The sequence below is a fragment of the Protopterus annectens genome, chromosome 16.part0, assembly GCF_019279795.1.
Source record: "Protopterus annectens isolate FY-2018-M chromosome 16.part0, PAN1.0, whole genome shotgun sequence".
Classification (NCBI taxonomy): domain Eukaryota; kingdom Metazoa; phylum Chordata; order Ceratodontiformes; family Protopteridae; genus Protopterus; species Protopterus annectens.
The window spans coordinates 594,199,603-594,216,641 of record NC_056750.1 but is presented as its reverse complement, the minus strand read 5'-3'; the positions used below and the strand labels follow the sequence as shown (position 1 = coordinate 594,216,641).

Sequence of the window (17,039 nt, the reverse complement as noted above, 5' to 3'; positions counted from 1 at the left end):
TTGGACAGAACAAAGTCATTCAGGAAATCTGAGCAGCTCTTTGTGTCCTATGCTACAGGTGCTCAAGGAAAGGCTATTTCCAAACAGACAATTTCAAAATGGATAGCCCACTGCATACGCTTTTGTTATTCATTTCATGGAAAATCTGTGCCTGTATACATCAGATCCCACTCCACCAGGGCTACAGCTACCTCTGCAGCTTTCCTCAGGGGGTCCCTACCAAGGACATTTTGGAAGAAGCTACTTGGAGTTCAGTGCACACTTTCTCCAAGCACTACCACCTTCCACTATACTCTAAATCTAGAGCGGGCTTTGCCACAGCAGTCCTGCAGGGCATCCTAGCCCCTCCTAGTTCCACTTAGTACCTACCACCCTTACTTAGCTTTGGGATTCTATCCATCTGTAATGACTGCAGCTGTATGCACAATGAACATAGTACAGTTTTGTACCTACCATAAATGTAGATGTTAGAGTGCTCATACAGCTGCAGTCCAGGTTACCCTCCCTCCATCCCCTCTTAGGACAGGCCTTATGACAAACGCCTTTGTCATACAACCTATTTGGGGTATTCTTTTATGGTGTATTTGCTTGCAACTACTGTTTTTGATTTATCTACATTGCATGTTTGCATAATATTATGTTTTGCCTTCCTTCTGGGGGCACCTGACATCTGGGGCAAGAAAAACTGAAGAAAATGGCGTTGGCTGCCTCTTTTATACCCCTGCCGCACTGACGTCATGGAATAACCGACGCCGGACCTAGACTTTGGAATTCGGTCGACTGAGGGACCCGCCTGATGGCAGGATAACCCATCTGTAATGACTGCAGCTGTATGAGCACTCGAACATCTACATTTATGGTAGGTACAAAACAGTACTTTGCTCCTACTACTATTGGAACTGTCTGGGCATATTTTTTCCACCTGGCTCTAATTTCTGTCTGTATATCCAGGTATTTTATGTCTTTGTGTCTCTCTCTACGCAAGACACTGTAGTCACTAGGTGTGGCGATTTCAGTGATCAGTGCTACTTTTGTCTTCTTTTTTTGGACCACTATATCCTTTTTTCTAGCATATATCTTTTGAACTGTTGGTATTGGATGATCCCATGTGATATAAACTTCTGTGATTCTTTATGGCTCATATTTCCAGTGTTTTTTCAGCCACTTTGGTACCATAATGTTTGCACAATCTCCAGTGTAACCGTCTCACCACATTATTATGCCTTTCAGTTTACAGTCCCTCTGCCATTAGTGCATTGCAACCAGCAACAAGGTGTGTGACTGTTTCCATTTTGGTTTTACAAAACATACATATGTCTGTTCCTCCCACATGTTCAATGGACTTTGTAAACCTGCATGTATGTAGCCCACTATCTTGGGATGCCAATATTAACCTTTAATTTCTAGATGTGAATTCACCTCTCCTTAATCATTCCTGCGTTCATTCTTGATCAGCATGAGTCTCTTCCATAAGTTTTCTATACGTCCAACTATGTTTGTTTTTTCTAAATTTCTTGCTTTCTCATCTGGTCCTTCACCTTGTATTCTTTTTTTGTTTTTTAGCACATTCAGTTGCTGCCTGGTTTTTGCCTACTTCTGGTTTAATTTCCATTCCTGCTTGATGTCTATATGCTTCTGCTAAATTAAGCAGAGATGTCATCTTCGATTTATTCTCCTCATGTTTCAGAACTTTCACTACATTTGGATCCTGTGAGGTTAGCAGATGTGTGGAGTCCCACGATTGCAGATCTATACATGTAATCAATTTCAAGGAGGCCCATCCCTTCTTCGGAACGGTGAATATAGAATCTTGGTATACACTGATTTTTTTTTTTTTTTTTTTTTTTTAATAAATCATTTGGTGAGCATGAAGCCTTCTTGTTTTAATATCCAATCTATCCAACACTTTTTGGGGCCAGTCATTCACTCCAGAACTGTAAGTTAGAACAGGAAGAGCAAATTGATTTATGGTTTGGATCTTGTTCCTAGATGTCAGTGCTGTTTTTCAGGAGTAATTTAAGTCTTCTAAAGTACTCCTTACTGAGTTTTATTCGCATTTGTTCATGTTTTATTGCTGATCCTTCATCAATTCCCAAGTATTTCTACACTCCCTCTTGCTCAAGTTCTTTTGTATCACATTCTTGTCCCAAACTGACGTTTGTTTACTATTTATTTATTATTTATGTTTAGTGTGTGTGCGTGCATAGATGTATGTACATGTATAAATATGCATGTCTATATATAGTATGTGTATATTTTGTGTATATGCTTATGTATGTGTCTGTGTATGCATAAATGTGTTTCCAAATGTTTGTGTGTATAATTTGCATATGCGCAGGTGTGTGTGTAATATATATACATATATAATACATATATATATATATATATATATATATAAAATGGACGCACATACATAGATGTATTTGCATGTATGTGTGAATAATTCTTGTATAATTGAAAATATATGTATATAATGTATTTTTTGTTGTACTTGTGACTTTCTCTGAACTCTGATATGTTTTAGCACATACTGCAAATATATTCTTTCGTGTTTAGTTGTCTTGTTTTAGAATTGGTAGCCAGATGCTTTTCAGGTTCATGTTTCTATTCCCATTTTAGCTTCTAAGTATCCTAGTCTATTTTGTAATTGAGCAAAAAATTCATAATGAGTACATTGTGCTTGTCATTGTCTATCCTTCCTGAGGTGATTTGTGTTTTGATGTATAAACTAAGCATTAAGACACTCAAGTGTATTTGATCCCTTTGAAGAAAATAAATTCTGAGCAGTAATTTTGTAATCTGTCACTTTATGAACAAGACTGGTTTAGCATGGCATTACAGGATTTTGCATCTTGTAATATATCCTGAATGTTATTCCATCCTAATTTATTCCTGTTTAGAGTTGAGAATTGGAGAGTCGGTAACCTGTTTTTATTTTGTTCTTCCCAGGCTATTTTTACTCCATTAATTTTCCTCTATGGCCCATGTAGTACTGTCTTAAGATCAGAATGTAAATGCATTCTATGGAGAGGCAGTGAAGTAAGCTTTCAGGCTTCATTCTTACATTTTGTTTGTAACTTGGTTAGGTCCTTGACTTTCTCTGAGGATTATCTGTCCAAGGTCGTCCCCCCCCTATTGAGGGCACTTCTGCAATTCCTACCCTCAGGAAAAGCATGCAAACATTTATCTTCATTTCTCATCCTCCAAGCCAGTTAACTGACACTTAAAATGCTATTCAAATGTGCATCACCAGCAGCTCGGGTGGCTTGAGGTACCTGTATGGCAGATGTGCTGTATTTTGTTCAGTTAATCAAGAAGCCTTGCTAAGTTATTCTGTGCCATCAGAGCTCGTGAACAAGTCATGGTGACTGATTCTATGTCTCTGTAGCTCTTGTGTTCACTGGAACAGTGAATTGCTGGTAGCTGTTGGTAAAGGGTGCAAGCTTTCTGTTCACAGCACGATTGTTTGTAATCTGAAACATTGCAATGGCATTTGGCTGCCAAGTTAGTGTTTGGTTAGTTTCCAGGTTGTAATGAAAGTGTGTGTTTTTTTTTTTTTTTTTTTTTTTTTTTGTAGTGGGGGCAGTTAATAAGCACATGTGCATTTAAACATGGCAATAACAATGTTTTTCTTCTTTTTAGAAATGGAAGCAATTACCAAGATTACAACGCAGCCTAATTCTGTTTTTCTCCGTCTTCATGCTGATCTGTGGAATTATCGCTTACTTGAACTTGGCAGAGCAGTGGATGAGTAAGAAATTGTTTACTTTTGAAATATTTCTTCTGAAACTTAAAAACAGGGAATACTGTTCCGCAGCTTTGGCAATGCCATGTGCAAAGACTCCTCTTGTGCTGTGATGTGCACAGTGTTCAGAGAAAGCTGTAATATGTTTCCTGTGTAGTGCTCTGTTCTCAGGAGATCCCAGGATTGTGGTCCTTTGTTGGTGCTATGCTTATCAGAAAGTTGAGAGTGGCAGTCACAGGAGGGGCCCACTTTTCAATCCTGTATTCACCTAGACACCATATTGTCAGTCGTACCCATGTATTTTCGGTGTGTGGGTGGATTTTTGTTTTGTATTATACTGCATTCATTTGAAAGCTAAGTATGATGTCCTGTGTAATGCCACTGAAAACCTTGTCATTGTATAATAGCGTTACCCAAGTTTCATCTAAAATTCAGTCAATATTTTTTATTGGTAACTGTAAGGTGTTGAATTTATCCAGTAGCAGGATATATTTACATACCACACAGGTGTATCTTCATTGCATTTGAGAACTTTAACAGCTTATTTTTCTTGTTTGTCATATTGTTCATTGCTGCAGCAGCCCTAGCTATATGGATTATATCCTGCCTGTGCTGAGTGCTACAGCACCAAAGTTTTAGTTTAAAAAAAAAAAAAAGATTTTGTTTATTTACTTTTAAACATTAGCCAACTGTTTGCTGCAATGTAGCAAGCAGTTGCCACAGTACACCACACATTGATTGTATTAGAGTAATTGGGGTCTGCTAATCTTGTCCCCCAACACTTTGAGCTGGGAGCTGTTGCTCCTCTCGTCCCGCTCTAGCTATGCTACTGCAGCCAGCTTCCAAAGCTTCAGGGAAACTTCTCCACCAAAACTGTGAGGCAGCTCGAGCTGAACTGACTAAAAGAGAGGTTTGGGCACAAAGCCCTTCAGAGCTTTACTGCCATTGAAGAGTATTTCTTCTGTGGCTTTTGAGGATCGATGGTCAGCTTCTGCTTCCCTTTACTGGGCAGATAAGTTCCTTTTGGGTGAAAAAACTTCCTTTTTTATATCCGTTTAAAAGTGGTGTAAACAAATGATGAAAATATTTTTTTTAAGAAATTGTGATTCTACTTTTGTGGAACTATCAGTGTTTCAAAGTGTTTTTACTGTGATTTTCTGTCATAAATAACTTTTTATGCACTGCTAGTGTTTACTGGCAATTTGTGTTTCTCTTTCACAGGAAAGAGACACCATTTTCAGCTTGACTATGGAACAGATTACTTGTCCCACAGTCAGTCATCCTTCTATCCACAAAAAGAAAAAAATAAGCAAACAGCCTCTGCTACTACAGCAGACTAGCAAATTGCCTCAGCCTTAGGTGGGTGACTCTGCTGTGGTCATTTGTTTTACCTCAGACCATTCATCTTTTACCCCAGTTCCCTTTGGTATAACACTGACAGACTGTATGGACTGGGGGTTAGCCACATACTCTGCTGCTGTTGTGGTTCCCTCAGTGGGCAGGGGAGAGCCACTCTTGTTGGTCCTGGGAGAGGGAGCGGGGGAAATTTTCCATAGTGTGTCAGAATGATGTATCCATCACTGGGAAGCTGCTTCTGCCCATTAGTAACAGTGTTGCTCCCATCTTTCCTACCAAAAAGAAACAGAAAACCCAAACGTATCTGCGTGTCCTCATTTTCCTGTGGATAGGAGCAGTTTACTGGGTCTAGCTCAGGGTTTAATTCAGGCTACTAATCTTCTTGTAAATTAGTGTCTGGTAAAATAGACATATTCCTCATTTCCTGAAGAGATTTAAGATTCTGAATCTGAACAGAAGGATGCAGGGATGGATACAGGATTTTTTCCTCCGGTTTCTGATCCATTCTGAGGATAGCGGTTTCTTATTCTCCCTGTAGGGTTTTGTCTTATTCTGAGACTGCTGCTAGAATGTGCCAGTATTTATAGTGGGAAAACACTGTGGTTTCACAATCCCTCAGAAAATAATATAGGTTGTTACAGAAGGACTTTCAAGAACTTGCATACATTCCTGCTGGTATGTTTTCTTTAGAGGATGTGTATGTCACTGCCTACAATTTTCTTGATAATCATCTAGTTGCCCCTAAAAAGGCAGATAGGATATACAAAGTTTACTAAGCTTTTTAAATTTTTATACACTAATCACAAACTTGACACAGCAGATATAGCTTTAGTTGATCTTACTGTTGCTAAGCACCTGGTTAATTCCAATTCTACTCTTTCTGATCAGAATAGGAAAACTATTGGTAAGTATGGGGAAAAAAGTGTATCCTTCTGCAACTTTGATTTTCAGTTTAGACTTGTATGTTAATTTTTTTTCTGATAAATTTAAAGTGTGAAGAATGTTTTATCTGCAGTTTCTTGGGAGGAAAAATATGCTTTAAGTAACTTAAATTCCTTCCATTGCATATGTCACTACTTATTGTTTACAGTGTGTACGAGTCTGATACCTCTTCCAGGGCTATGGCCACTGGTATTGTTAGGAGGTTTTGCATGGCTGCAGTCTCAGAACCTCCTAGAATAATGTTAAAATGAGATTTTAAATGCTCTCTTAGATAGATTTAGTCTTTGACCTCTGTTGTAGAGGTGATTAAAAAAAATGTAATGAAAGGAACAAGCCGATCCAGAGAATCACTTAAGGTTTTTAGCCCTCCTTTTCCAAATTTTCCAAGGAATTTTCTGTATCATCATCCAATTTTGGCAAAAAAAAAAAAAAGCAGAATTGAACCGTCTCAACAGTATACACGTAAATAGACAGACATTTAAGAAGAAATGGCAAGGTGGTTCCAAAAAAGTCTCGACCCTCCCAAAACCAGACAGTCCAACAAGCCTGAATGACTATTCAAAAGTCCTTGTGAACCCCTCCCACCCTTGCACCCTTTTTCCTTTCAGAAAGTCTGAATCTCTGTTATTCTGTTTGGGATCAGATGGTTTCAGACATATCTGTTAAGAGGAAATTTCTCCATTCTAGGGGTCATTCCTCATCCTCTAGATCAGACCCTTTTTTGTTTCCACTGATTCTTCATCACTTGCTGTCCCAGGGAGTGATGGAACTCGTTTCTCTTTCACAGGTGGGAAATGTTTTTATTCAAGGATGATCCTAGTGCCAAAGAAAATGCTTGGAGACTAGCTCTGGATCTTTCTTTGCTAATCCTGTTTGTGATGGTGTCCAAATTCAAAATGTCACTTCAAAACCTGTTACCTCTTCTTCCTCATTCACGTTTCTTGGCATCACTGGACTAAAAAAATGCCCATCACATGCCATACTCCTCCCTTCAGATGTTTAAGATTGTGTGTCTGGATCCCATCATCTGTTCTTTGCCTTACCCTTTGGACTATCTAGTGAACCAGTACTGTTCATGAAGTGTCTAGCTCCAGTTGTAGCTCATTGCAGACTACAGGATATCCATATTTTTCCACATTTAGATGACGTGATTATCTTTGCAGAGTCTTTTTTGAAGGGTCAGGAATGTCTCTCTTGAGTGAGAGATCTTTTACGCAATCTGTGATTCCAAGAGAACATTCAAAAGTCTTTCCTGATTCCTTCATGCAAGATTGTGTTCCTATTATGTTAACTAGACACTTCAGTTGAAAGATCTTCTCTTCCACAGATGCTTTGGAGATTGCAGGCGGAGTGGAACACCAAGGACAGGTGCAAGCACATAAATATGAAGGGGATGTTTGCTCTGACCAAAGCACTTAACTCTCTGAACCATCTTTGGTCCCTAGAACCTTTTCATACAGTTCTAGACAATACCACTGTCATGTGGTACATCAACAAGCAAGGGGGGATCAGGCTGAACCCCCTTTGAAGACTAGCCATGTTTGCTTGGAATATAGCGTCCAAGCACAATCTCTCTGCAGGCATCCTGCATTCCATTACAGCAAAATTGTGTGGCAGTTAAGCTGAGCAGGGCCAGGGAAGACTTCATGAGGCCAGGGAAGACTTCATGAATGCAGACGTGATCAAACGGTCTTCAAGATTTGATACTTCTGTGAGGAGTTCTGCAAGTTGACCTTTTTACCTCCTCTCTGAACCATCATCTGGCAAAATTCTAAACCAGGACTCCATGCAAGAAGGCCTGGAAGACCGATGAGGTTTCTTTTCTGTGGACAGTAATGTCCCTGTATGCTTTCCACCCTTTCCACTAATATCCAGGGTACTTAAAAAGATTCAGAAGGAATCCCCCAAAATCATTATGGTGACTCCCTTCCTTCTGGCCTGGGCAAATATGGTTCTCCCTTCTGTTGGAAATGGCCAGGGGCAAATAGCAAAAGCTTCATCACAGACTGGATCTGCTCTGACTTGAGGTTCTTAACAATGAAAACAGTTTTACTAATTGCACTGACTTCTGCAAAAAGGATATTTGAGTTGCAAGCTCCTCTGGTGAGTAATCCTTTCTCATTTTCAACAGGGACAAAGTTTCTTAGATAAATTATCCTTTTATGCCTAAAGTGGTATCCAGAGTTTACCTTAAGCCAAACCGTTCCTCTTCAAGTTGACTTTCCTGAACTTAAAAGTGAGGGAGAGAGGATAGTCCGTACCTTGGATGTCCACTGGCAACTTGGGTGCTATCTTGACGGAACTAAATTGTTCAGATCTGTGGGTCAGTTGTTCATTTCTTTTGACAGTAAGAAGGGACAACCTGTATCAAAACAGACCATTTCCAAATGGTTGTCTAAGGCTATTACCTTCTGTTATATTCACATTAGCAATCTATTCTTGCCAGAGTCAAGGTCCACTCTACTAGGGCTTGAGCCTCCTCTATGGCATTTTAGTTGGTGTACAGCAAATGCATTTCTTGGTACTTTTATTTTGGAATTGGCAGCTGTGATGTTTGTGTTGGATTGTAGAATATTAATTCTTCTGCGTTTTTGAATGACACAGTGCTGTACAAATGGGATGCTGTAAATATCTGTTCTGTGTATTTAATTGATTGCATAGAAGAATGGTGTGGAGCTTTTCTGTCTGGATCCTTCTGTAAAAGAGCCTGTATCTCATTGGATTTTTCAAAAGTTTCTGTAGATGATGTTCTTCATCTCACATTGCTGCAGTCCTTACACTTGGGTAGTCCGCTGTCCTCGGTCGGCCCGAATATCAAAGTATAAGGCTGACGTCGGTCAAGGCGCATTTGACTGACATCAGGACGTCAGGGTACAAATGCGCATGACCGACGTCATATCCTCAGTCTTTTTTGCCGCATGGTCCGATGCAGAAGCAGCGTTGCAAGTGCCGGTTGGCGTTCTGAAATTGTTCGATTTCGGAGTTTCAGACCGAGTCAAAGTTGGCTAAGTACCCGCTAGAATATTTTAGTTTTTCTTGCCTCAGTGGTTTACCGGATGTCAGAAAAAGTGAATAATTGTATTTCTTGTGGGAAACAGATACCGCATAGAGACTATCATACTTTGTGTATTCCTTGTTTAGGGCCTGAGCACGACGTTGTTGGGTGTCGCTCTTGTGCTAGATTCAATAAGCGCACTATAAAGAGAAGATTAGATTGTGCCAGGTTAGTCTTCGGGAAGCGGTGCAATTATAAAATGCCGTCGGATGCTCCGGCGCTTCTTCGAAGAAGCGCAAGGACAAAGCAGTTAAACCTAGGCTAGACGAACCGTCAGTACCGGACGCCGGTTCTTTAGAGGTGTCGGTGGAGCCGTTGGTTCCACCGGAGGTTTCTTTGGGATCCCAGGGAGACACTTTGTTATTGCAGGATGTGGCCTCTCAGGAGGCAGGCCAGGCTGATGGGGCTTCTCAGGTTACTATACTCCCCTCCCTGCCTAGGGTGGTTAGGCCCTCTCCTTCTGTTTCCAAGGCTTCTCCCAGGGGCAGGCCAGGTTTAGCTTCTGTTGGTGTCACCCCTAGTTCTTCAGGATCTGTGCCCAAGAAGCATATGCTTAAAATGGCAGAAGATTTGATTACTTTGATTAGGGGTTCTTTGCCCCCTCCTGATAAGAGACCTAGGGTGGAGCCTGAGCTAGGTAGTTCTGAGCAGGCTTCGGATGTTTCAGAGTCTTCGGCTGAAGACTTGCAGGAGTACTCTCCTTATTCTGATTCTGATGTGGATGATTCTACTCCTTCTGCTTCTCCTCCTGAGGATTTTTCTTTTTCAGAAACTCTTCATTCCATGAGGGAGCATTTTAAGTGGGAAGGTCAGGACTTCTCTAATTCCAGGAAAAGGCTTAGGGAATTTTTGTTTTTACCCCAGCATAGGCCTTTAGCTATACCTCCTGTTTTGGATGTAGTGGAAGATGTTTTTACAGAGGCTTCTCTTAATCCTGATTCTTTGCCTCCTGCTCCTGTTAAACCGGATAGGTATTACAGGGTGCCTGAAGCTCATAAGTATCTGTTTAAGAGTCCTAGGGCAGACCCAGAAACTGTTAGCCAGGGGCCTAAAGGTGTTAAGGCTTCTGTAGTCAAGAATCCGGTTCCTGCAGATAAAGAAGCCAGGGCCTTGGATAGATGGGGAAAGAAAGTTTATACTTCTTCCACTCTGGCTATGAGGGCTTTGAATTGCCAGTTTCACATGTTAAAGTACCAAAACTATCTCCTTTCACAGTTGAAGTCTAAGGTTGATGCTCTGGCGGAAGGTATTGATTGTAAAGAGTTACAAGATTTGGTACATGTTTCTGAACAGGTGGGTAAGCATTCTTTGCAATGTGGTTTTGATGCTGTACAGGCCTCGTCTAGGGTGGCTGCCACTGGGTCCGTTCTTCGCAGGCACGCCTGGCTGAGGGATCAAAATTTATCTGACCATGTTAAAACAAGGATTTTAGAAGCTCCTTTACAATCTGATGTGTTGTTTGGTTCTCCTGTTGAGACAGTTTTAAAGAAAATGGAAGACAAGTCTAAGTCTATGCAGACTGTTAAAGATTTTTTGCAGGTTCAGCCTCCAAAGTTTAGTAGAAATTGGCCTGCTAAAGGGTGGACGTATCCTTCTTATGATTCCCAGTCTAGGGGTAGATCTAGACGTGGTAGGGGCAGAGCTCAGGGCTCTTTCAGGCCTAGAACAGGGAGTTCTCCTGCACAGTCTTCTGGTGAGGGCAGGGGTCAGTCCTTTCGTAAACAGACCCAATGACCTACCTTTTCAGCTGCCAGAGCCTTCTCGTCTGGCAGCACCTTTGGGAGGAAGGTTGGCACTTTTCAAAGAAAATTGGAGTTTAATTACCCAAGACAAATGGGTATTGGATATCATACACCAAGGTTACAGGTTTTATTTCCATACCTTGCCTCCTTTCAGAGGCATGCCAGACGATCCTCCTCAACAAAGAATAGAGGCTCGCAAGCAAATTTCTCTGTTACTTCAACTAGGGGCCATACAGCCGGTCCCTATGCCAGAAGTGGGCCTAGGATTTTATTCTCGCCTGTTCCTAGTACCAAAGAAGGGGAACACGTGGAGACCAATTTTGGATTTATCTATCCTCAACACTTATCTGGACATTCCCAAGTTCAAAATGTTGACGTTACAACAGCTTTTACCTCTGCTGGGCAAAGATCATTGGATGGTAACTTTGGATCTCAAGGAGGCTTACCTTCATGTTCCTATCAGACTAAGTTGCAGGAAGTATCTGCGTTTTCGAGCTGGGACTTCTCACTATCAGTTCTGTGCATTGCCCTTTGGCTTATCTACTGTGCCCAGAGTGTTTACGAAAGTTCTGGCTCCAGTGATAGCTTTCTTCAGGCTAAAAGGAATACAGATCTATCCTTATTTGGACGATTGCCTGATTCTGGCTCAAGGAAGGGAAGAGCTTCTTCATCATTTGGAATATGTGATAGCAGTGCTAAGATGCCTGGGGTATTCTGTGAACGAAATAAAGTCCAGTCTAGTACCCTCTCAAGACATGTGCTTTCTGGGTGTAAGACTGAATACAGCATCCCAGATGGCCTTTTTAACCCCGGACAAACAAAAGAGTCTTTCCCTTTACTTCCATCAACTATCTCATCAGTCCGGGCTGACTGCAAGGACAGTCCTTCAAGCCTTAGGGTTCATGGCATCTTGTATTCTGGTGCTTCCCAATGCCAAACTGCATATGAGGAAGCTGCAATGGTATCTCAAAATGTATGGACACAGCACTGCCAGGATCTGGACACTGTCATTCAAATAATACCTTGCATTCAAAAGGAATTTTTGTGGTGGGCTCAGGACTGTCACCTAAACAAGGGACTCTCTGTGACCCGGCCAGAGGCGAGTCAGATTTTAACGACAGATGCCTCAGACAAAGCTTGGGGAGCTCATCTAAATGGAAAGTGGATACAAGACAAGTGGCCTGCCAGACTACAACATCTACATATCAATCTGAAGGAGATGTTAGCAGTCCAGTTTGCATTAATAGCTTTCAAGGATTTACTTCTTCCAGGGCAGGTGTTGATTCTAACAGACAACACAACTGTCATGTGGTAAATCAACAAGCAAGGGGGAACACATTCTTATCCTCTATGCAGGCAAGCAATGATTTTGTGGGAGACTGCTCTCAGTTTACAGCTCAATCTTCAGGCAAGGTTTCTGCCAGGAGCACAGAACTCCTTAGCAGATGTGTTGAGCAGACGAATTATGGATCCCCACGAGTGGAAATTGGATCCTCATGTATTTCAGAAATTGACAGTGTCATGGGGAACTCCAGACATAGATCTGTTCGCTTCTCCACTAAACCATCAGCTGCCAAAGTTTTGCACAAAAAGGTTTCATCCCACAGCTTGGAAAGTGGATGCTCTTTCTTTCAATTAGAGCAATCTTCATGTGTATGCCTTTCCACCTCTGCCTCTCCTCTCAAAGGTACTTCTAAAGGTCAGACAGGACAAGCCAAGGATGATTTTAATAGCTCCAGATTGGCCTCGACAGCACTGGTACCCATTACTGAGAAGTCTGGTACGGAAGCCTCCATGGCCTTTGCCTTCGATTCCACACCTGTTGTCACAGGAGGACAGCCATTTGCTCAATGTCAAACTTCACTCTCTTCACCTAACAGCCTGGCATATTCTGTTTTGAACCATAGAGGGTCTCAACTTCCACAACAAGTTTTGAATGTGATTTTGGAAGCTAGAAGGCCTAGTACAAGGAAAGTGTACACAGATAAATGGAAGAGATTTTTATTTTGGAGTGCAGCAAAGGATTTTGATGTTTCTGAGCCTAATTTAAGTGTGGCTCTTCAATATCTTACTGAGTTACTGGACAAAGGTTTGTCCTTCTCTTCTATTAAGGTTCATGCTGCAGCAATTTCAGCTCACTATGAATGTGACCCTCCATTGTTTTCTCATCCTTTGTTCAAGCAATTTCTTAGAGGGCAAAGAATATAAGACCCCCAATGAGAGCTCCTACTCCTGCTTGGGATCTCAATTTTGTGTTGGAGAAACTCACTCTACAACCTTTTGAGCCTGCAGCTACTTCTGAGTTGAAATATTTATCATGGAAGACTGCTTTTTGTTGGCCATTACCTCTGCAAGAAGGGTTTCTGAATTACAGGCCCTTATGGCAGTTGAGCCTTTCTTGATTTTCCATAAGGATAGGGTATCTTTACGTACTAATCCTTCCTTTATGCCTAAGGTGGTTTCTAGTGTGGCTTTAAACCAAACTATTCATTTGCCTACTTTTTATGCAAATCCCCAAAATAAAGGGGAAAAGATTTTGCACACTTTAGATGTACACAGGCAGTTGCGATATTATTTGGACAGAACTAAAGGGTTCAGGCAGTCTCAGCAGTTGTTTGTTTCTTTTGCTTTGAGTTCTCAGGGCAAGCCTGTGTCAAAACAAACTATTTCTAAGTGGATTGGGTTTTGCATTGCTTTCTGTTATTCCCATCATGGCAAGGAGATTCCAGCTGGGATTAGGCCTCATTCCACTAGGGCTACTGCCACTGACAGCCTTTTGAGGGAGTGGCAACCAAGGATATTTTGGAGGCAGCTACTTGGAGTTCAGTGCATACTTTCTCTAGGCATTATCACCTACCACTTTACTCTAAATCCAGGGCTGGTTTTGCCACTGCTGTTTTGCAGGGCGTTGTGGCAGCTCCTGCTTCCTTGTAGTTTGGCCATCCTCCCTTACCTCTGCTTTGGGATTCTACCCAAGTGTAAGGACTGCAGCAATGTGAGATGAAGAACATAGTACAGTTTTGTACCTACCATAAATGTAGATGTTCGAAGATCCACATTGCTGCAGTCCAATTTACCCTCCCTCCTTCCCCTCTGTAGTTAGAGGTGGTTGTGTGGGTTGGGTTGTAAATATTGTGTATATTGTATATATTGTACATATAATTAGTGCAAGGGTGGTTGGTTGTTTGTTTGCTGTCTTTTGGTTTTGACCTTTATTTTTAGGGTCTTCTGACATCTGGGGCAAGAAAAGACTGAGGATATGACGTCGGTCATGCGCATTTGTACCCTGACGTCCTGATGTCAGTCAAATGCGCCTTGACCGACGTCAGCCTTATACTTTGATATTCGGGCCGACCGAGGACAGCGGACTACCCAAGTGTAAGGACTGCAGCAATGTGGATCTTCGAACATCTACATTTATGGTAGGTACAAAACTGTACTTTTTTCTCTTCTGCCATGGTTTTTCCTCACTGGTTCCTTTATCTGCTGCTTGACTTTTACTTTTCAAGTTCTAAAAAAGATCACAACAGTGTCTTGCAACATTACGCTCATGTAAGGTTTGTCATAGTAGCTGCTTATTACTTTCATGGATTCATTTAATAAAATAGTACATTCATTGGTGGAGTGGGTCCCTACCATGTTGAGTACAATACTGCATTTTTCGAATTTTTTTTTTTTTTTTTTTTTCTTTACCTTGGTGAATTTGACAACATAAACTCCTTCCCGCTGTGAGCAGTCCACAAGGTAAATAGTAAAATGGTTGCATATGTGATGCAGCTTAAATATAAGTACTGAATTAATGAGAAATGTTTGTATTTAGTTATGCTAAACACTGTTACCTTTATTGTAGTATGTCATAAATGTGACATATTTAATCTTTAACAGTTTAATGAAAATAATTTTTCACAAATCTCTAAATGTCTTTTGTATTCTAAGTGGTGACACCCAGGGAATCCATGTCCTAGTTTCTCATTTCACTTGTTCACACTTCCTAGTTTCCATCTCCATTGGGAAACATATGCTGCAGCCCTACAAGCTTATTAAAACAGCGAATGAGAGAGTTCCATGCAAAAATTCTAAAACAACTTGATATAGTAGCTATGTGGGTGCATCAATCAGTATTATCTCCAACCCTAGATATTGACTATAACCTCTTCTGATAGTCCACCATCACTTCCTTATGTTTTTTTTACTCCATATGGAGTAGCTCCCACTGATCAACCTGTCACTTACAGAAGGTCCATCATCAAACTTCTGTTACCCAGTCAAGCTATTTAAACTTCTCTTAGCAGGTCAGCTTAAACCACTTTAAGTTCTTCATAGTCAAGATTAAGGCCTGATAATCAAGTCTGTCTATTTCACTCAAGCTGTGCCCAACGCCAGCAGTTCTTCTGCATCTAACAACTGATCCCAGTCTTATTCCCCATCTCTTCCAGTGCCATAGGGCGTTACCCTGCTATCTGTTCTCCACTTCCCCCATAAGGTAATATTTCATCTAGCTGTGCCCTATATTTACTTTCCTTCTTTGCACTTAAGGAAGACACGCACACAAACTGGAACCTTGTTCGTCAAATCTAACCTCTCACTAAATCATAATTTACTTCTTCCTCTTTCGGCTTTTCCCGGTTATGGGTCACCACAGCAGATCATCTGTCCGCTCATGATTTGGCAGTAGAGTTTTTACGGTGTTTAGTTGCCAGCCCGGCACCCAGTCTTCCACGGAAGGCACACACATGCACTCACTCACACCTAGTGCCAATTTGGAGTGTCCAATCCACCTACAACATGTCTTTGGGATGTGGGAGGAAACTGGAGCACCCCGGAGGAAACCCACACGACCACAGGGAGGACATGCAGAATCTGCGCAGAACTGGGATTGTCTGACTGAGCAAAATCATTTTTTCAGCAGAGGCTCGAGGAGAAAAGCTCCAAAACATAGTTACAAACACAGTTAACATTATAATCATTCATGGTAAAACTTGTTGAACAGTTATCATATGTATGCTGTTACAGTTATCTATAAAAATGTTATGAAGAATACTGCAACAGAAGGAAAGGAGATAGTGTTAGGTAAAAAAATGATGAAGTAGACTAGTTTAAGTTATACTTGTCTTGGTATAGAGGAGAAGAAATGATGGTAAGACAGAAGAAGTTAGGTTTGTTATTTTGTGAAGGTATATTCAAGGAGGCTGAGAAGAGGTACAAATCCAGTGACTCTAAGTACTCTTTAGTGGCTAGTTTGAATACTTTAGGATGTGAAAGTGATCTAACAATTTTTGTGGGAGTTTGTTCCAAGCAATAGAGGGATGGTAGCTGTATGTAATGGCTCCTGTTTTGGACTTTGGCTTATAAATTTATAAAAGGTCTTTGGTGGAGCTCCTGAGTAGTCTGGATGGGACATAGTGGGAGGTTACGGTGCCTAGTGCTGGACAGTAGGATGGTGAATAAATAATGGCGTATATAATTTGGAGCTGAGAGATGAGTAGGTGGTGTGGTAGTTCATGCCAGTTTAGATGTTTGAGAGAGATACAGTGGTGAGATTTGTAGGTTTGTTGTGCAGCAAATCTGGCTATTTTGTGATAGGTTGATTCGAGTTTGCTTAGTAAGGTGGAGTTAAGATGTGTGAGTATTTGGTAGTAGTATGTTGGGCATGGCAAAAGATAAGCATGTGTGATTGTGGTTCTAGATTCGGGGATTAGGAATTTTTTTATTTCTGTAGAGAAGTCCTAGTTTTTGATTGGTTTTCCTGATAAGTTGTTTATATGGAGGTCGACTTTTAGCTGATCATCACTGGTTACACCAAGGAGTTTAGTACTAGAGTCCGCAACTGTGAGAGTGTGATTTAGTGATTTTATTTGAAAAGTAGATTTGATATGAGTAACTGTTTTTGGGAGAAACAGTCAAGAGTTTTTTTTTTTTTTTGGGATTAAGGATGAGCTGATTACTGGTAAGCCAGGTTTCAACAGAGTTGAAGGATGACTGGTTAGATTTTTGCATTTCAGGGGATGAGTTAGCAATGGTGTTAACTGTGGAGTCGTCCTGCATATTGGACTAATGAGGATTGTGGACAAGAGGAGTAGTGAGTTGGTGAAGATATTGAAAAGTAGTAGTCCAATGATGGATCCTTGGGGAACGCCCATTTTCACTGGAAGGGGAGATGATGGTGAGGAGTGCCATCTTACTGATTGCTGTCGGTCAG

At 41.1% G+C, this 17,039-nt stretch overlaps 1 protein-coding gene across 4 annotated transcripts in view; it reads left to right on the top strand.

Annotated features, from left to right (window-relative positions):
* The window catches only part of MAN1B1 (mannosidase alpha class 1B member 1), a 1,711,419-nt gene that overhangs the window by 250,993 nt on the left and 1,443,387 nt on the right, over positions 1 to 17,039 (top strand). For all 4 annotated transcript variants that reach the window (XM_044058051.1, XM_044058053.1, XM_044058050.1 and 1 more), the window contains exon 3: positions 3,643 to 3,751. In XM_044058051.1, coding sequence (XP_043913986.1) covers positions 3,643 to 3,751 — 109 coding nt within the window. The remainder of the gene's footprint in view (positions 1 to 3,642; positions 3,752 to 17,039) is intronic.